Source organism: Thunnus thynnus, chromosome 12 (genome assembly GCF_963924715.1).
Source record: "Thunnus thynnus chromosome 12, fThuThy2.1, whole genome shotgun sequence".
Classification (NCBI taxonomy): domain Eukaryota; kingdom Metazoa; phylum Chordata; class Actinopteri; order Scombriformes; family Scombridae; genus Thunnus; species Thunnus thynnus.
This window is the reverse complement of record NC_089528.1, coordinates 720,612-741,571: the sequence shown is the minus strand read 5'-3', so window position 1 is coordinate 741,571 and position 20,960 is coordinate 720,612. Positions and strand designations below refer to the sequence as shown.

At 38.0% G+C, this 20,960-nt stretch overlaps 1 protein-coding gene across 2 annotated transcripts in view; it reads right to left on the bottom strand.

Moving 5' to 3' along the window:
- Positions 1 to 19,931, bottom strand: part of LOC137193549 (epidermal retinol dehydrogenase 2-like) — a 41,048-nt gene extending 21,117 nt beyond the window's left edge. For both annotated transcript variants that reach the window (XM_067604758.1, XM_067604757.1), the window contains exons 1-6: positions 19,774 to 19,931; positions 17,761 to 18,101; positions 13,424 to 13,555; positions 13,046 to 13,145; positions 7,131 to 7,275; positions 2,086 to 2,211 (exon numbers count right to left, since the gene is read on the bottom strand). In XM_067604758.1, coding sequence (XP_067460859.1) covers positions 2,086 to 2,211; positions 7,131 to 7,275; positions 13,046 to 13,145; positions 13,424 to 13,555; positions 17,761 to 18,081 — 824 coding nt within the window. In that variant the 5' untranslated portion in view covers positions 18,082 to 18,101; positions 19,774 to 19,931. The remainder of the gene's footprint in view (positions 1 to 2,085; positions 2,212 to 7,130; positions 7,276 to 13,045; positions 13,146 to 13,423; positions 13,556 to 17,760; positions 18,102 to 19,773) is intronic.
- Positions 19,932 to 20,960: the final 1,029 nt, after the last annotated feature.

Here is a 20,960-nt window from a genome sequence, read left to right as displayed (position 1 = left end):
TGGGAAATGAACAGCTGTATGAAAGAACTGTTAGTAATTATAATTTTTTTTGCTATATTAACTCATCACTATTCTCAGACACTGTTTGGAATGGGGTGACTGAATGAGACCATGGCAGAATCAGGCAAATAAAGAGCTGAAAAACTGGCAATAAAGTAATAGGGGTCACCACCCTGAGGGGTCAAAGTCCGATCAAGACTCTTCACAGTCATTTTCCCCATTCTATTGAGAGTGACACCAGGTTTAGTAGCACCATTTACCAACCATATCCCAATATAAAGACTACTTAGAGATCTTTTTCCATCCTTTTTCCAGGACATATCAAAGCTGTGAAGATGAGTTACAAGTTGAAGGCTAGATGGAATTATGTTTGGACATTTCTAGACCACCTGTTCTATTCAGGCTGACTTCTGACCGCTCATGTGACCTACATCTTCAGTCTGAGGGCAGTCACACTCAGGACTCAGGACTATATTGTCACCATGGAACAATCAGCAATAAAATTAATTGAGGACTCAATATTAAACTTGTTGAGCTTAGACTTGTCTGAGCATAAAAGTCAGTAGCATCAGAGTTAAGCCTCAAACCACAAACTTCTACACTACAGTTGGAAACCTTTACACCATCATCACACCATATGGTCAGATATACTACATCTGGCTCAAAGTAGTACTGAATATTAAAGAGCTAATGGCATCAGCTGACAGGTTGCTCCTGTCTCACTGAAGTTACTGTACTGTAAACTTCCTAACTGCTATATATCCCAACTTCAGTCAATATATTTAGACAACTAACTGTTGTCACCAGGCACACTAGCCCATATATTAATGCTACAGGGATATTATAATGACCTGTCTAATTCTTGGGTTCTTCATACCCAGCTGCTCCAGGTGTAATGAAGAACCTGTTACTAGGAATATAAAAGTTGCCATGGAAACAGTGAGTGCAGTTAACTCTTTTTTTAGCATACATTTCTTTACATTGTGGTGAAACAGCATGATTAAAAGCTGCATTATCTACAGTATTAACAGTTCCCATTTGCACAGCCCCTCAGTTGCTCTTTAACCATGGATGTAGAGACAACATTCACAAGGTTACTTTTAATACTAATTAAATAGTTGTGGATTTATAGATGTTTAGACATGACATAACAAGCTGCACTGGTTTCAGGAATATATGTGATATCTGTGTGTTCCTTAATTATAACTGAAAAGAAGGTGTGTGATTTTGACGCAGTTAGAAACTGATTGATGATCAATCAGTTTCTAAGAGTTCAGTAAACAATTCTTTTCTATCATTTTTTATGTACTGTAATACAAACTCATTGGCTCTTTGCTATTATCTTTATATTGTAAACTGGTTTGATTGCAGTGTCAAAACAGCTGCCTAGGAAATATTGTTAGCTTTGGTTAACAGCTGGCATGTACATGTGATCACATCACTGATATTTTTATCTGTGCAGTCATTTGACATAAAAAAGAAAGATCTGTCAGTGATGAGATCTGTCTTGTATGCTTGGTTATGCTGAAACCCAATTCAAGAGTCTTTCAGGCTACTGAAAGAGCATTAACCTGAGCATTTGGCCATGTCTGTCAACATAGTATGTCCCACAGTTTAACATTATGACTTATGCTGTAATACACAGTTGTGTTGGTTGTGAATAAAGACAAGGGAGAGGAAAAAAACTGATTTAAACAGTTCTCTTTTGTTTTGATGGGTCGGTGTGGATGTCAAGGTTTTAGAAACATTCTAACGTTCATGTGGCCAAACTCTGACCTGATGACTGTTTTCATATCTCTCTGCATTGGTGTGGGCATGGACTAGAATCTGTTTCTGGTGAAAAAAAAAGCCAGTGGACTGTAGGTGCTACTTGTTGATAATGACTTCTGTGTTTGGACAGATCTCTAAGCACTTATACTGTAGCACTGCATTAAACACATTTTAGTAGTTTGTTTAAAAGAGATACACTCACAATTTTGGATGATATGTAACTCTTGCTCCTTCGTGGTTGAATGTACTTATTGTAAAGTAGGTAGTAGGTTTAGTGCACTTATGTCAAAGAGAGCAGAGAAGGTGGATACTAACTTCTTGAGAGCAGCAATGAGGTACATGCTCTTGGGCAGCAGCAGGTAGACCTGGTCTGTGAGGACCGCATGGATGATCTTCTTGACTACATAGTCTGGCTTCAGGATTGGCATCAGTGTTGGCCATCTGGTGAAGATAAGAAGGTGGATTAAGAGAAGACAATACTGCTTAGATCACTGAACCACTTACTAACAGATATGAAGTTTCCCATTTACCCTGTATAGGGGTTTCAAATCAGGCTATATTAAAGATGTTCACACCAAACGCTGAGACCAGAGGGATGAGCAGACAACCAACAGAAGTTTATATCATTACACACGAACATACAAAACTCAGAAAATCAGAAATGCAGCAGCCCCCTTAAACTCACACCCAACCCCTATTTATACCAAAATGGACGTGACTTTGGGCACTTTCGTGAGTCCATGATCACTTGGATCTTGACCAATGTGATTTCTCTATTTCGTCTTTGCACACTATGTGCAAAGACTATTCCAAGATGTCTCCTGTTTGTCTGGCGGCCTGACATTTTTTGGGTGTGTCAATGATTGGCACAGGTCAAGGCAATCTGGCAACAAGAGTACTGGCTTCTCCAGAGATTGTAACCGGACCTTTCGGAAAAACAACTCCTCATCCATCTCCCCTGGTTACCCAGCTGGTATTTTAACATGAAGTGCTCTGTGTTATTAGTTTGCACAAACTACTCCTACCTAACTTTTCTGGTTATGCAGCTGTTTATTTAACCAGAAGTGCTCTGTGTATTGTTTGGTACAATTCCACACATTATCACGTTTCTTTGCTTCTACACCTGTATAAATAAAAGTGGACTGATGATTTTAGTCACTTGAATGATATGCAGATTAAACAAAAACTTTGCTTTTTGCAAAGCACATCCACATCCAAACCTCTTTCACTGTTCATTTGGGCACCTATTATCTTAAGATGCACTTAAAAATTGTGAACCAATCTTTTAAGCAATGCAATCTAAATGTTTGGGACCACATAAACAACAAGGAGTAATGGGGTCAGGATGTGGATGAATTACATGAGATTAATGATTAAGTCCAACAATTTCCCATGAGTTTAGCCTTCAGCAGGTACTATGGACACTGGTCATTACATGGTGCAAAGAATATTTTAAGCAGCATGTTTTATGAGGTCTTGCAGTTATTCTTAGGACATGTGTGCGAATGTGAGAAGTAGAAAGTGACAGGCCAAGTGTTTGGTGCTAGCATAAAGCATGTGGCCTGGTGGTCCTGACCCCAGGACATCCAAGAGTATACCACAATGGCCTGTGATGGTGTGTGTGTGTCTAGGTAAAGGACACTGTCAGTCTGATGTCGACAAGTGTAAACGTCACTACAGAGGCAGTATTTAGTGTTTTTGTTGAATATTTACTCTGGACACCTTTTAGATTTGTGTTTTCTGTTACAGAAAAGTAAGCAAAGAATTTGACAATGCATAGGTTCCTGCTGAAGACGAACTGCAGCCACTGTCGTTTCTAACAAACATTCCTCAAAGAAGTTTGTTGGTTAGTCTTTTCATGGGATTTGTTGACAATAATGAAAATATACAATATCACCAGACTCATCCTTTAATATTTAAGACCTGTAGCAACCTAAATATTAGATTTGAGCAGCAAAAAATGTTGAAAAAAGATGTATGCTGTCATACTGTAAAGCCCGCTGAGACAAATCTATGACTGTGATATTGGGCCACATAAATAAAAATGGACTTGACAGAGAGCATTCATTTGGAGTTTTGTTTGTGTGTACTCGATTATTGGAATGTAGGTTCAATAATCACTCTCTTTAGCTCTGGTTTGGTCTCCAACAATTCCTAAGAAAAATATCTGTCTCTTTAGCTGCTACTGTAAATTCTCCACTATGTTCACCAGCTAGTCTCTAATGGTGTCTGTCTGCTTTTTGGTGCTGAGCAGGTAGTGTACAGTGGCTTTATCAGAGCTGCTTTTTCAATGAAAACAGCTGCCTGCTGCTGCTACTGGAAACCAGGTTGTTGAGAGCAGAGAGTTAACCAAAACAGTAGACCTACATGTGTTAATAAGTTTATATACCCTGGCAGAATTTGTAAGATATGTACCATTCTTTAGAGAAAACATGAGTGATCAGCCAAAACATTTCTTTCATTTTAATGGAATAAACTATAAGGCATCACAGAATAGCACAATCATTAAACAAAACATAGCAAAAAAGAAAATAATCAGATGGTCCCTGTTCAAAAGTTTGCATACCCTTAGTTCTTAATACTGTGTATTGCCCCCTTTAGCATCAATGATGGTTTGCAGTCTTTTGTGATAGTTGTGGATGAGGCCATTTATTTAATCAGGTGGTAAAGCTGCCCATTCTTCTTGGCAAAATGCTTCCAGGTTCCATAAATTCTTGGGTTGTCTTGCATGAACTGCACATTTGAGATCTCCCCACACTCCAGAACCTTCCCTTTTTGTCACAGGCCTTGTTGACTCCTCTCTAAACATAGCTTTTATGGTTGTGACCATTACATTCAATTTTGGTCTCATCACTCCAAATGACTTTATTCCAGAAGTTTTGAGGCTTGTCTTGGTGCTGTTTGGCATATTGTAAGTGGTCTGTTTTGTGGCGCTGGGGCAGTGATAGCTTTTTTTCTGGCAACTCGACTGTGCAGCCCATTTTTGTTCAAGTTCCTCCTTATTGTGGATTTTGAAACACCCACATAATGTTTTTGCAGAGAAGCCTGTATTTCAGCTGAAGTTGCGTGTGGGTTTTTCTTTGCATCCTAAACAATTTTCCTGGCAGTTATGGCTTAAGTCTTTGTTGGTCTATCCGACTGTGGCAACAGTCTATCAACAGAACCCCTCATTTTCCACTTCTTTATCAGGGTTTAAACACTACTGATTGGTATTTTCAAATCTTTGGATATCTTTTTATATCTTTCTCCTAATTTAAGTTAAAGTTTTCTCACAGGTCATTCTTTTGCTTTTCCCATGGCCAAGTATCCAGCAAAGTCAGAGCAGCACTGGATGAAATGTGCAGGGTCTCTCAAGAGCTGAGGAATTCATTGACTGTTTATACACAGACACTAATTACAATCAAACAAGTCACAGGCACGGAAACTTACCCTTAATAGCCATTTAAACTTGTGTGTATATTATCAGGCCAAACATATGTATATATAAACTTTTAATCAGGGCCATTTGGGTGACTTCAGTTATCATTGTGTTTTTAAAAAGGGAACACACAATTATGTGATAATAAATGGCTTTACCTGACCGCTGTCCCTACATAAAAGTTTTCAGCATGATCAGTCATATTTTCCAAAAATGGCCAATATTTCACAAATTCTGCCAGTGTATGTAAACTTATAAGCACAAATGTATATAATGAGCTGAAATGTCCTGTAGAGCTGAGAGAGAGAGTACACAGTTGGTGATTATTCTGTTAGCTCGTGACCTTCACAAATTCACAGGGAATTTTGAGAGACGTTTTCGATGTTGACAGTGCGTGGGAGCCTCTTTAATGTGGGACTGTAGAGAATTCTAGAGAGGGAGCAGCAACTGAAAAGACCCTGTTGCCCTAAGTTCAGTGCTAAGTCCTATGGATTTGTGAGAGCTTGGCAACACTGGACCAGAGGCAACGAGAGGAGGTGGAGGAGATCAGAGAGGTAAGGAGCTACATTATTGAGGACCTTGTAGTTAGTGAGGAGAACTCTGACCGGCAGCCATTGGAGCTTGAGGTCATGGAGCACTGGAGAGAAATGGTCTTTGGAGTGGGTGCAGTTCAGCAAGTGGACAGAAGTTTATTAAAGCCACCTGAACCAATGGCAGCATTTTAATGTGAAAAGGTTTTGAGTTTGCATGAACAAACAGCAGCAGTTGAGAAAAACAGGGAGGTTTTTTTTTATTTTTTACCAAACTTGATTAACTAAAATAGGGGAAATTAGAAACGCCTGTCTCTACTAATGTCTCTGGTAAATAAAGGCTGGGCTCTCTCTTCAGTGTATTAGTGCCTATTGTAATCCTGCTGCTCTATTTCATGCTCCATAAAAATATATCGCTTTCTCTCAGTCCCTCTCCTTTTATATTCTATGTTTCATTTCCTTGATTCATTTTCTTTCCATTTTCTACCACTCGAGGTCTTTGGCTTTCTGTGCTGTCATTATAAATAAGACTTTGCTCTTAATTGACTTGCCAAGTTACATAAACTTCCTCTTTCGTCCTCTCTCCTTGTTCACCCCCTCCTCTCCTCTGTAATGACAAGTCAGTCAATCTCACACCAGTCTGAACACTGGCCATCACAGTGAGGTTATAAAGTCCACAGGCAGCACTGCCGAATGGATCTCTGTATGAACTGTTACACATACATATACCTCAGTACACTCAGGACAAGAATATCAATAGGAATCTATTAACATAGGCTGCGTGATATAATGATCAGTTAGGAATTACAGATGTGTGTGAGAAGAGAAAGATGGCAGGAGGGAGCTGAGGAAACACATTTACATGATGACATAAAGACAGGAGAAAAAAAAAACAGATGGAGGAGGGAAAGATTAGAATGTGGAAAACAATGTGAAAAGAGATGGAGAGAACTCATGTGATTGGTTCATTTAAGCCAAACCAAGCTAAGCCAAGATGATAATAGCTACTCATCACAGTAATCCACAGAAAAGATTATTGACTTTGTGATCAAAGAGCATCATCATCACAATTTATGGCATTCTGAGAGACGTTATTAGTGCTGCTGGAGACCTGGACCTACTGTTGACCCAATGACTGTAACTTTCTTCGGAAACCAGCAAGGTAAAAAAAAGTTAAGAGAATACTAAGATCAAAGTTTATAATAATATTCAGTGTTAGAGATGTCATTTCCTGTGGTGACTGCTTTGAACTTGCCATTTTGAGCTCACACCTACATTTATAAAAACAGGTTAGGTTATGATGTTTACATGTGTAAATCATTTTGGAAGACCAGTTTCAAGAGTGCCAGCTACCAGAAATTAAAAAAAAAAAAAAAAACACAGTCAGGTGAAAATCATGTGAAGGGACCTACTTAGTTTGACATCCATCGAACATTCCAGTGTTGATGAAGTAGGGGCACACGATGGTGGTTTTGACGCCATCTTTCCCAGTTGCCAGAAGTTCCAGACCCACTGACTCTGCAAAACCTACTGCTGCAAATTTACTGGCACAGTAGTCTGCAAGAGAGGGGTTAGAGGACAGGAAAAGAGTGTGTTAACATGAACAGTTTATACTCCTATTTGTCATTTTAGTCTTAATCCAACAGGACAGGAAATGGCAACTAATTGGATATGTATTTTTGGCAACAAGGAGATGGCAACAAATCGGCCTCTCATAATCGGCAGAAATGGCCGATGCCAATATTTCATTTTATAGCTTTTATGATACCGATGATGTGCCGATAATATTGTGCATCCCTAGCAAAAATATATGTGATCCTTGCATCATGAGGATATAACTGTAAGCAGAGCTGGGAGATATAGCTAAAAATCATTATCACAGTATTAAGGACTTTTTTAATATATATTTTGGGGGCGTTATGCCTTTATTTTAGCAAGAGTAGAGAGAACATACAGAGGAAATTAAACTCACCTACACTAACGAGAGGTGCAGTCATGCTATCTCCACTTAAAAAATCAATTGCGTACCTACATCGCTTTAAAGCCGGTGGGCACTGACAGGGACTTCATGGTGCATTAAGGGGCACCACGTAAACTCAAGAAATCTACATAACTTTGTACGGCAACGTGTGTGGGACTTCATGATGCATTCAAGTGTACCTCGTAAACTCAGAAATCAATATTTGAATGGCCATGCAGGTTGTTTAAAAACAGGAAAGGTTCTATTTTTTTCCTATATTTTCCTTTTTTCTATATTTTTACTTTGTTGAAATACATACACCTGTCATTACTCTTGTTTTTTCTCTGTGGCATTTTTTAAATAATCACATAGCAAAGCAAAATCAATCATCAGTGATATAGATTCTAATCTTCAAAATCCCATAAAATAATCGAGTCAAATTGTTATCAGCAAACCCCAGCATATTCTTGTATGAGTCTCTAGGTATATCTGAGATTTTCCATGTTGTTTTAATGCAGCATTTTTAATAATTTGATGCTAAAATCATAACAATATCCCAATCATTTCTACATAGGCAGATCTTAAAATTTCTATTAAAAAAATCGTATCAAATTATCAGCAAACTCAACCATATTCTTGTACAACAGGTCCCTCTGTGAAAATTTTAAGTTTTTTTTACTGCAGTATTTTTAATAATTAGATGCTAAAAGCATACAAAATGTGCATGCATTGCTATATAGGCAGATTCTAAAAAACCCATTTAAAAAATATTATGTTTTGTTCTGTGAAGCGGTGGAGCTGGACAAGAAGGGGCAGACTGACTGAATGACTGCACACTGATCTAGTTTGTTGACAAGGTATCACTTCTGATTACAGAGTTGAAGTGCTGTGAGTTGACTGAACAGTTTCTTACTCTACTTTGTTCAGTTTGTCTCTACCTGCCAGGTAGCTAATGTAGCTAGCAGCAGTCTGTGGATATCAGACCGATGTTTTATAAGGAAACACAAACAGCAGCAGATCAGTTAATGAGTGGACCTTTCTGTTCTGTCTGTGGTCAAACTGATTATTAAACTGTGTGGAATAACCTGTATTTCATGTATAATGATGACAGCTTGCAGATGATGCAGGTCTTTTATTATTCTTGCACAACTGTCTAAAAGATATGTTTTAATCCTGCATTTAGCAGGCAAATGAAAATCATTTTAAAAAAACTGAATGGACCCCAGGCTTGTCCATATCGCCAAATTTAGAAAGTCTAAACCTTGTGAGGAATATGGGGTTCAATCACAGACTGCTTTGGAGCCCAGGACAACAAATATATCACATTCTCTTAACTTATCTGGAAATCTTTGCAGGGTATTTTTACTGTACACTGCATCTTCTCAGTTTATCTCATTCAGTTCAGTTTAATCTGACAGAAGAGACAACAGTGAAAGTGCATTGATATGCACCTTCCTTCCACGTTTCTCTGTCATCTGGCATGCTGTTTGCTTATCATAATGTGGCTGTCAGAGGACCGTGATGATTTTGTACCATGGCCACACCTATTACAGATCAGTAATTACAAGTGATAAGACAATCTTTCTGACAAATCTAGGTGAAAGGGCGGCTCAGAGTGATGATTTATCAAATGCAATATGATTCCAGTTGATTCCTGTTCATTTTTCAGGCTACTGATATATGCTAAAAACTGTTAGTTCATGTTTCAATCTATGACTTTAAAGCTGCACTAATCAATATTTTCATATTAACAATGGATTAAACTAGGGGTAGGCAATATATCTAATATTTATTTAACTTAATTATAAAAGTACTTTAATATTATAACAGTAACTTATTTAACATTATTATAACAGTACTTTAACTTTATACCTATTTTATTTAACTGTATTTATCTTTATTATAACAGTTCTTTAACTTTATTGTAATAGTAATTTATTTAGTAGTTTAGTATTGTAGTTTACAGTGGTTTAGAGGTGATTTCAAAGTATCAAGATATATATCGTGTATCGTGATATTACCTATTATAGGTATATTGCAAACTGATACTATTTATATCTATACTATTTATAGATATTATTTATAGGCCCAGGTTAAGCCTATAAAGGGAAACACTCATAGTGACAAACGAAGAATCATAACCAATAGTTCCCCTCAACTCAAGTAGCATTTTAGCGTCTCTCAGTTCTTTGTTTCAGCATTACAACATTACAACAGCATTGCAACTTCACTGTTTTGGTTCACTCAGGGAAAAAAGTCTTACAATTAACTTTTTAAGCAATAATTCCGGCAACCTAGTTTTGCAGCTTGTCCAGAAAATGACCCTCTAAAAAGGTCTATTTGAAGTTGAAAAACCTCATCACAAAAGACTTTAGTTAATTATAACAGACAAAATTGGCCTTTAATGTTCTTCTTGTTATGCTATACTTAGCACAAGTTGTTATTGATTATTTCAGCTTGAAGATACTGTATGCTCTGTTACGTAATTATAGCACCCAATGTCCCAAAATTATCCTCTCAGTTGCTAACTTTACATGAGCACTTTAATTTAGGCAATTACATATATTCTCTCTGAAGTCATTAAAGCACTAAATGCTTTTTTAAAATTTTCTTTTTAATTTAGCCATTTGAGAGCACATTTTAGATAGTTACATTAAAATGGGATTTAAAAAAAATACTGTATGAGCAATGTCTCTGTATTGGCTCTGGCCCCATACCACATAGTTCAACAATATATTACATATTACTACTGACCTTACCAAAACTAAGACCAGACAAAAGTAACCTGGCTGGACACTTGAAAGTCATTATTTTATTCTTTACATAAACCATTTGGTAACTGTTAAGACTGTTTTGAACAATCTTTTGTTGATCGATCAAAGACTGAATTGGGAAATGGACACATCTTTCTGAAGAACAGTTGGGAAATATGCTTGTTATTGCGCAACAGTTTGTGACAAGCACAGATACAGCTATCACAAAGATAAGATAAAAGCTTCACAAATAAAACGTAACTCCTTTAGACAGTCAACAAACTACAATCACAGAGACTAGAGATACAGAGGTGGCAGTTCGGTTGAATAAAGCAATGTACAACATGAGTGATACTCTCTACAATATAAAAATCAGTCAACATGAATCAATAAATATGCCTAGACTGATAAATTAGTGCGATCAGGAGAGTTGAACTAATGGTGATGAAAACGTTTTCTAATAAGAAAAATCTCCTCTTACTCATATAAAGGTCATTATCATCTGGACTGTCATAATGCACACCATCACTATCACAGTGACTGCACGACACTGTGACACTGGGGAATGATTTCCTCTACTAGCTCTTGTCCTGCAGCTTAGTTTGTTGAACGAACCAGTATGTAACAGGTCCGAAGTGACATCTGCAGGTATGTTTACATGCTGTTTCATGTGCTGCAGCTGAGCAGCTAATTAGCTATCTAGCTGCTAATTGACATTAGTGGTGCACTTTTCCCCATCATATGTTTGTTATGGTGCTCATTAAACAAGCTGCAGGACAAGACGTGTGTTCGTGTTTGTAAGTTATCATAAAGTTTTGATGATGTGAACACAGGCTATTGTTTCATTCACTACCATGTTTTAAGGAGGAAGGTATCCCTTATATTGCACTCTAATTTAACAATTGAATACTGGATATTTTATATATTTTAAGATTTTATTAAACATTGGACATCTTGAATGTAGTTTTCATTTAAGATGATGGGCAAAAGTCCCTTTAAAATTCACTTGTCACTGCAGCTGATTAACAGGGCTCAGCGCCTTAATATCGGTGTAGGAAAAGCCAATCATTGATCATCCCTTCAATCGTCTCTATAATCTGATCAGCACAAGCCTAATGCAGTCTAAACATTCTGAAGACACACATTGACTAATATGACATCTATTCGCTGACAGAAGGTATCATCCACTGTAGTTTGTCTGTACTGTTCTCAGTCAGTGTGCCTTTACCTGTACAGATGCACCATGTTATCAAGAGAATGTTGCACATGGCCTTCACTACAACTCTTAATTTATCTGTGCCATGACAACATTATCAATCTTTCACTGCCCTCCTCCTCTGCTCCTTTCTTCTCAGTATGAGAGAATCTGTTTCTATTTTGTGACAAAGCTTTTCCCTGTGCCACTAAACTTGTAGGGTTTTTCTGTCGTTTTAGGGGTAGTCGTGCCAACCCATTGTGCGAGCAGTTGAGCTGTGTTGGCATGCTGCAAGTAGGCACAGCACAGCACAGCACTGCAAGGTAAAATAAGTTGTTAACCTGTTGGAGATGTACTGTTTGCCAAAAAATGCACTAAGAGCCTCTTCTCATGCTGTTACTATAGTTACTAGTGATGCACGGATTGTAGTTCTATCCATGGGCACCACGGTTAATCCATGGATCAGGTCATAAAAATTAACATTCAGATTAATAGCGGATGTATAGCAGGTGGTGAAATAATACATCATTAATTAAGGAAAATTGCAATGACATTCTCTAAAATGTGAACATGGCAGAGAGCACAGCAAAGCTGCAGTCTGCTACGCAGCAGACAGCTTCATTTTTCGTCAGGCACAACATTTTGATTTTGAGATGTTTTATATTCACTTTAGGACTGTTTCTTGGGGCAGTTCAGGACAGTGGTGAAAAAAGTTAGTCTGGAGCCCTGTCGGCAGCTCTTCATCAAACATCTCACTGTGGCTGTTTCTGCTTGTAGTCTTCCTCTCTGCAGTATTTCTAACTGATCTGCTGAACAAATAGCTTCAAATATCTCAAGATTTTGTTGTGCTGACTTGTTTTTATTGAAGAATAGCACCGCTAACGAAGCTCCGCTAACTCAGTGATAAACACATTTCATTTCCTACAAGTTCTTCACAATAAAAGCCTTCTGTTAGTTTGTCAATGAAAGCTTTTAATATGAAGCAGCAGCAGCAGGAAATGTTTTCATCAGCAGTTACTTAACACAGCTCCAATACGGCTGAAAGTGATCAGGAAACAGTAAAATAAGGCAGATATCTGAAAGTCAGTCCTGCTGACTGTAGTGGAATCACATTTCATTGCAGGTTGACTTGGCATGATGCAGCTCAAGTGACAAAAATAATTTAAAGTTTCTCTGTTTAGAATAAGTACTTTTCTGACTAGGGGCCTCTCAGTGAAGAAGAGGAGGCTGAACTCAACAGACTTTTCTAGTCTTGTTCAACACCTCCAATGCTTATCAGGATTATCTAATTTTTCTGCAAACACATGAGCATCAGAGGAATTTGTGAGATGTAATAATTACCTAAGCATTCTATACATAGGAGGGGCAATAATCCATGGCATTGCATTTTAGTATTTAGGGGAAGCAGAAAACACATACCTGCCAATCCATTGACTCCTATGAGTCCAGCAGAGCTGGCAATACTAACCAGGTGGCCGTGATTGTTAGCGATCATGGCAGGAAGGAAGGCCTTGTAGGTCTGAGAGGAGAGAGACAAAAAAAACCTTGAACCGCCGTTCCATACTTAGGTCACGTGATGACGACTGAGACATCTCCATGACAACTGAGCAAACTCAATTGCATCTCAAAGTCAGCAGACTAAGTGGACCTTGATTTGTTCATTAATCAAAATGATTATTAATTATATTGACTTGAATTAAGTCAATATAATGTATAATTAATCATTCTTATGAAGTCTCCATGAGAAAACATACAAATCCACAGGACAGTGTGCAATGTCTGCTGTGTCTAACTGACCCAGAAGTGAGCCATAGTGTTGACCTCCACTGTCTTCTCGATCAGAGAATCAGGAGCTTCCATGAACTTCTTTCCTGTCACGATGCCAGCGTTGTTCACCAGAATGCTGACGTCACCCACCTCCCGCTTCACCTGAGTGGGGCAAAGCAAAATGTCTGTTATTTATTTTTCTATCTCAGTTTGTAAAAAAAAAAAAAAAAAAAAAAAAAAAAAAAAAAAACAGAAATATGACTGTTTCCTGGAGCTGTTTATACCCTAAAAAAAGCCACGTGGCTGCTAGGTCACAGCCCTAGTTACACCTGCATTCAACAGGAGTTGGAATCACTGATGCAGCAACAAGGAGGAGAGCACAGCCAACTGTTGTTAATGTAAACTGAAAAGGAATTTAACTGTTGTATTCACAATAATACATTATCTAATAAGGCCGCAATAAATTATTATTTTAATAATCAATTGTTTAGTCTATAAAACACAAGAAAACTGCCCATCACCATTTCTCAAAGCAAAATGTGATGTCATCAGATGTCTTGTGTTATATGACTAACAGTCCAAAACCCAAAGATATTGCTTACTATCATGTTAAGACAACTGAAAGCAGCAAATTCTCAGTTTTGAGAAGCCCTTTGGCATTTTACTGAAAAATAAGCAATTAATCAGTAATCAAGATAGTCACCAATTAATTTTCTGTCAATCAACTAATCATTATACGGCTTATATCAGCTTATATGTTGTTAGTGTTGTCTAGTTTAGTTGTGTAGTTGTATAGAGACTACCGATAGCTTCTTGTCTGCTTGATCTAAAATTTGCATTTCTCTCAGCCCAGGGGCATAGAAACTATTTAACACACGGCAGTTGTCAGTTACTACCAATTATAGTTGGCAGACGAATGTCTGCTCGACACTGATGAGGTATTTACATTGTTCACCAGCAGAAATGGAGTTTGGGTTAAGTTTGGCTGGAGGGCATCTGTCTGCTGAGCACAGGCTTGAGCTGGCTCTCCAACAGTACACATGTCAGGTAGAGAAGTGTGGTGAGCTGAGGGATGTGGTTTTTCTGTTGTCATTTGAGTTTATTATTTATTCATTGAGTTTTTTCAGCTAGTTTTAGTTCAGTTTTAAATGATAGTATAGCTCATATAATCACTTTTGGCATTATCAGCAGCACTGGGGGTCCTGAGCACATATAACAGCAGGTCATGACTCACTATGTTGTTTAATTATCGCTGTTTTGTAAGACAAAAAAACACTAATCTATAACCTATCTGTTTTTATTGAATAAAGATTGCATTTTGTATCATTAATATTCTGATTTAAGATGAATGTAGTTGAGCCTGTGACTGTGTTTCTGGGTTGTCTGTAATCACATGATTCGACATGTTACAGCACCTGCCCACATTTTGTGTGTTACTGTATTTCCTCAAATGAAAGATGGTAGCCAATTAAAAGCCAGGTCTCTGATAATGGACGGGGGAGTGGTCAATGCAAACAAAAACAGACCAGGGAAAACACAAAGGTGGATAAACTCCAGGTGCCTTTTATAAAATAAGCATGCCGGTAAAGAATGAATAGTAGTTACACTTGGATGTAACTCCAGTTCTATGAGTACATGTGTAGCCCTCTAGCTGACTGTCACAGAGAGGGGAGGGGAACAGAGGAGATGCAATATCATTTAAATATGGGGATATTTTAACTCTAACTTGCCTAAGCCAGTGAGGATCCATGAGCATGCTACCCACATGCTACAGCTAAACGGTGCATTGCCAAAACATTCCAGGTGGAACTCGAGCGCTAGAATTATTGTTCCAAACAAGTGGATTACCAGTAATACAGTAACAAACATTTAACAGAGCAAACAGAAGCAGGAAGCTTGGTACGAAATATAAGCAAATATACTTATCAAACAGAGGGAACCTGGTACCCTCTGCAGATGAAATACATAAAGGGCCTGGTCACTCTTTGAGGAAATACAGGAAGTCAATGAAGTGTTTGTTTACACAACAGTCATCCCTCCTTTGCCTCCAAGGCATACACACAGTCAGGTTCACACATACAAACACAAAGACTGCTCAGTTCAAATCCAGAGATGTAATACCGTGAGCTGACTTTCTATATATGTAGCACTTATAATATTTGAAGGATTTTAGTATCAAATGTAATCAAATACATTATCCTCAAGGCAGTAACAGAACACAGCTAATAATCACACACTTGTCCAGGGCTGAGCTTTGATGATCATGCATGGCCTTTCCCAGGCAATACCCTGCTTTACATATCATTACTTTACAGATGCACACATTATCAGATCCACCTTACTAACACTAATGCAGTGGAACTAAACAGCACTGCTCTACCTGCATTAAAGAGCTAATGTTCTGCTTGTGTTCATACTGTTTTAGAGGTGCTGATTGCTGCTGAAATAGAGAGGAATTCACTAACTAAAACTGCTCATTATTAGTTACAGAATGTCAAAGCATCAATATTACATTATATTAAACACTGAATTAAATGACTTTGTGTTATATTGAAATTATGCTGATCCCAGAGACTTTCCAGCCAATTTGCAGCATCTTTTAACATACTGTTGTAGTTTTCCGACACACATTTGAATGTAGAGTCTCATAGATCTCATAAAAATCAACCCTCAAAAAGCAAAGTGCAAAGTGCAGGGTACCTGCCCAGCACCAAACCAAAGGGACAAAGTGCAATGCAAACAAAAATAAAACATTAGCTATACAGCCTGCTAGCTAGTTTCTAGGTAGCAATGTGGCAGCCTGCAGGATGAAAGAACTGTGAGCAGTAGATATAGATGCAACTAGGGAAACCCTCAATAGGAACCAACACTAGGTGCAGCTTTTTGGCAGGTAAATTAAATAAATAACTGCATTCCTTGACATCCCAGACATTAGATCACTCATTGTCTGGATCAAACTCTTATAACCATTCGCATTTTTGCCATCTCATGCTCATAGGCAACAGGAGCAGTTGTACAGACTGTAAAGAGTGCATCATACCACATTCATCAATCAAGAACTACTTAAGTGCCCAGACTTTTTTCAATTGATGTGCAAAACCTTTATGCATCCATAATGGAGATTCATTGGTATCACAGTAGGTTAAAATGTCACAGTAAATGGTATTATCAGGATAATCATCAGTTTCCTGAAATACTACTATTGGTACTAAAATATAGATAAATGACTTCACACCTCAGAGTGTGTTTACTGAAGTGGTCTGTATATTGCAGCTTTGTTGGACTCCTAACAAATATCAAAAAGAGTTTAAACACTGTAAACAAAGGTAGGTTGTATAAATTTTAAGACAGGTGACTGGAAATTACTTTAAATGCAGCATGTTGTCTGTCTCTTATGTTTTGAAAATGAATGAATTTTTCCTGATGAAATGAATTTCTGGAGTGCAAGAACGATGTAGTATGACTGCTTCTCTACACACCTTCTCCACATCACTACTATCAAACACCAGCAGAACTGAAGCTGACCTGAGAGAAGTTTGTCAGTCAGGTAAAATGCAGCTGTCACTCGTTACGACTAAATACTCGTCAGTTAGCCATACTTCAGTGGGTTGAGGGTTAATGTTAAAATATAGGCTAGAAAGTCATAGCCAGAGTAGCCAGAGCCGGACACACAGGAGTCTGGTTCTCTGTGCTGCTCTCTACCTCTGTTTGAACATTAAGTGTTTTCCTTGTGGATAAACTTAACAAAACAAAACAAAAGACAAAAAGCTAATGAAGGCAGGAGCACTGCTCTGTGTTCATGGTGTCCTCTGAAAATGAATATAATCAAGTTAATGATGGTAATGGAAATGGTTGGCAGTATTGATTGGTATATAGTAAAAACAGTATACCAGCAAATCTATAATCCATTAACAACCTCTGTAATTGAGAAGTACAAAAACTGGTACTCTTCTGGAAAACAATGTGAAGCACATTTGATTTTTTGTCTTATGACAAGTTGAGTGATTTTTTTTTTAATACTGCCCCTGATTTATCACTTGACCATGAAGCTGCTAGGTATTTGCAGCAATGTGTCTGTCATCCCCCTGTTCTGTTTGTAATTAAAGATGTTAAGAAAAAAAAGGCATAGTCTCTGACTGTAGGTCACAATGATTTTTCTAAAGAATATATTGCAAGTAACCTTTGAAAGCATTAGTCATACTCCAAATATCAACATTATTTGATCAAAATATGACTTTGTTTGTCTTAAAGGGCTCAAATGTATTTAAAAATACACAAATGACATGATTGAAATGTTACATATTTCATCATTTCTACTGTGTACTTTTGAACATCAATGAGATGCACAGGTGTACATCGGTCTTTACCTGGTCAGCCACTCTGTACACCTCGTTCTTATCACTGCAGTCACACAGATAGTAATGAACTCTGCTGGCTCCGCTCTGTTTAGCCAGTCTAGCCGTTTCCTTCATCCCCTCCTGGTTAACATCCCACAACACCACCACAGTGTTGAGAGCAGCAAACTCCTGCGCCATGAGGCGACCGATCCCGCTGCCTGCCCCCGTGATCAGCACCACCTCACCAGCTATGTTCTTCTTTTTCATGGGTACAAAGAAATAGATAAAAGATTCCACATTGTACCAGATGGACAGCAGGATGACTTGGATTGTTTCCAGGAAGAAATTCATGTTGGCTGACAAAAAGAGGTCTAGAAACGAAGGATAGGAGGAAGAAAGAGACAGAAGACACGTTAGAGAAAAACATAAGACAGCAGGGTGAACTCAAGTGAAAAGTGTACATATTTACACAACATTAACCTTTGCTTTTTTCTTCTCTTAATCATTGTTTGACTTTGGGGATGCAACTATTAATAACTTTCCTTTTTAGTCGATCTTTGTTTGTTTAGGGTTTCTCAGTATTTTTTAGTGGAGGTGGCCAGCCTCGCCTTCAACAAGGACCACCTCCACGGACATAATAAACACTGATTATATAGAATACAACATTTCACACAGCACATTTCACATATTCAATAAGTGTGGATGTAGTTCAGGCCTTCATCTCCAAACTACACTGATCATGAGAGAAGATGCGTCAAGATCTGGTTGGCTGAACGGATGAGCTGAACTATTTCCAGTGGGAAAATTATTATTTGGTCTCTCATATGTCAAAAACTATTGAGAAATGCTCATCCCTAGTTCCCATAGCCCAAGGAAGAAGCTGGAACTGAATTAATGATCTATCAAATCTGTTGTCAATACATTTTCCGATGTTTACATTTTACAACGGAAGTGATGGGGGACAAAATCCACAGTCCTCATTCTGTGCAAAAATGTATTTGTGGTTTATCTGAAGCTGATATGAAGCTTCAGCGTCCAAATGAGTCAGATCAAGTAGATATCTTTCAACATTACAGTCTTCTTAGTTCCAAAGTCTCTCTTTTTGTTACTATACTTCCACCGCAGCTCAACAGGGAAACCCTGTCCGAGGAAACACAAAGACTGTAAATGTGTCAGATATCCACTTGATATGACTAACTCAGACTGCTGCAGCCTCATAAAAGCTTCACATCAACTTTTAAATGCATTTTGTACAAAATGACTGTGTGGACACACTGAGGATTTTGTCCTCCATCACTTACATTGAAAGCACATTTGAAGGTGATCTTTTAATATCCAGTATGAACAGGAGGGATGATTACAGCAAGGAAAACCTCTTTCACTCTTCATATGGACACCTGACTGTTGTTTTAAGACACATTTGGAAAATTGTGAAATTATCCTTTAAGGGTTACAAACTAAACAAGTTTCATCTCTGCAAATGGATTTTAAAGCTTAGTGACTATATGTGATACACATGAAGCCAACTAACTGTGTGGATGGTCAGAAAACTACAATTTCATTCTCTACAACATGCTTAGAAATATGAAGACTGGCAGTGTGTGTAAATTTGGTGTATTGCAATGATAGGTTCTTTTTAAAAAATGTACTGTATGTATTTATTTGTTCTGTGTGATTAACCTTGCTGGTTAAGAAGTTCAGTTTTAAAAGGCCACCTCGTTCAGCCAACACATCGGACAGTTATCACTGAGCGATAAACAAGACAAACAACAACACTTTTTGTAACATTGCCGATAAGCAGATAGCCTATTTAACGGACTCAGTTTGATAATAGGTGGGCTAAAGTTACCGAGTGTGTTTAACAGCGGCCACTTTGTCCCCGCTGAGATGCAGTGGGTCGCCTTCACCCCTGACCTTTACTCTCCACATAGGCTAACGTTACGACACACAGGGACTGCTCGAAACAAACGTGTGTTATGTCAATTAAGTTGATAAAACCAAGATAGAGTGTGTGTTGAGAGCTCCGAGAGCCGGTAAACGTACCGTGGTGTTCGTTTGGGAGGATAACAGCGTGTCTAACAGGTTCTGCTCGGTCTGTTGTTTCATCAGAGGATCGCCGGGCGGTTTCTATCTGTGGCCTGCGGGAGACGAAGGCAGAATGTTCTATCAATCACAAAAAAACCCCTGCTGGACTAGGAGGCGCCAGATGTGTCACATGACGGGCAATAAACCAATCCCCGCCCCACGTGCCTCCTCTGCCACGCGAGGTGTTGTGGGACTTGAAGTGCGTGTGCTGCCTTGGTGCTCCTACACTGCACAGTTTTACTAAACCCCTAAAAAGAAATATCACAAACTCACAGCAGATATTTTGACTTATCATAGCAGGAAAAGCACAGGTGAAATGTTCTGAGAGACATATTTTGCGTAAACTACCTAAATTTAACAGCTATGACACACTAAAAGAAATTAGGTAAAGTCTACTTAACATTTCTCAATACATTACAAAACTAATTACTTATGAAAAGGGAGTAATATTAACTCTTGATGGTTAGTAGGCAATTGTTCATCTACTTAATAATTATTATTATATTAATCAATTTGACTAATTAACCATTACTTATTCGGGAAAGGTTAGCTTCACTTGAAAAAATATTGACAGGAAACAATACCGATCATGTCAATTTTTTTTAATCGACCAAATCAAAAATAAAGAATAAGGAGGTACAAAAGGACCCTCTGGATCACAAAGTGTTTCTAGAACACTTTAAATGTGTGAGTCTGGGGTATTTAAGATTGCTCAAATAAAAATAAATTAAAAAAAAATAAAAAATACAATTACACAAGCACAGAGGCATCCCGCTTAATTATATCCACATTTCAGCTCGTTATGTCTATTTGCAGTTTACAAAGTGCTTATGCTTTGTCTAATTTAGAGAGAGGAGACACATGCTTCAATGTAGACAATAAGGTACATTTCGAAACTTTTAACAGAAAATGAAACACTGCTTAGTCACAGTCAGTACGGAAGATACATCAGGTTCAATGGGCATGTTCCTCACCAGACGCTAAAGATGCAGGACACTTCAGTTTATCACTACCAACAAAAAGATCACTTCCTTATTTTACCTCAGAGGAAGTCATCCATTTTCTATTCATCAATTTGTTTAAGGAACATATGCATATTTTAGCAAAATCTTAAGGGACTGTTGAATGAACCAGTCAGTCTGTGC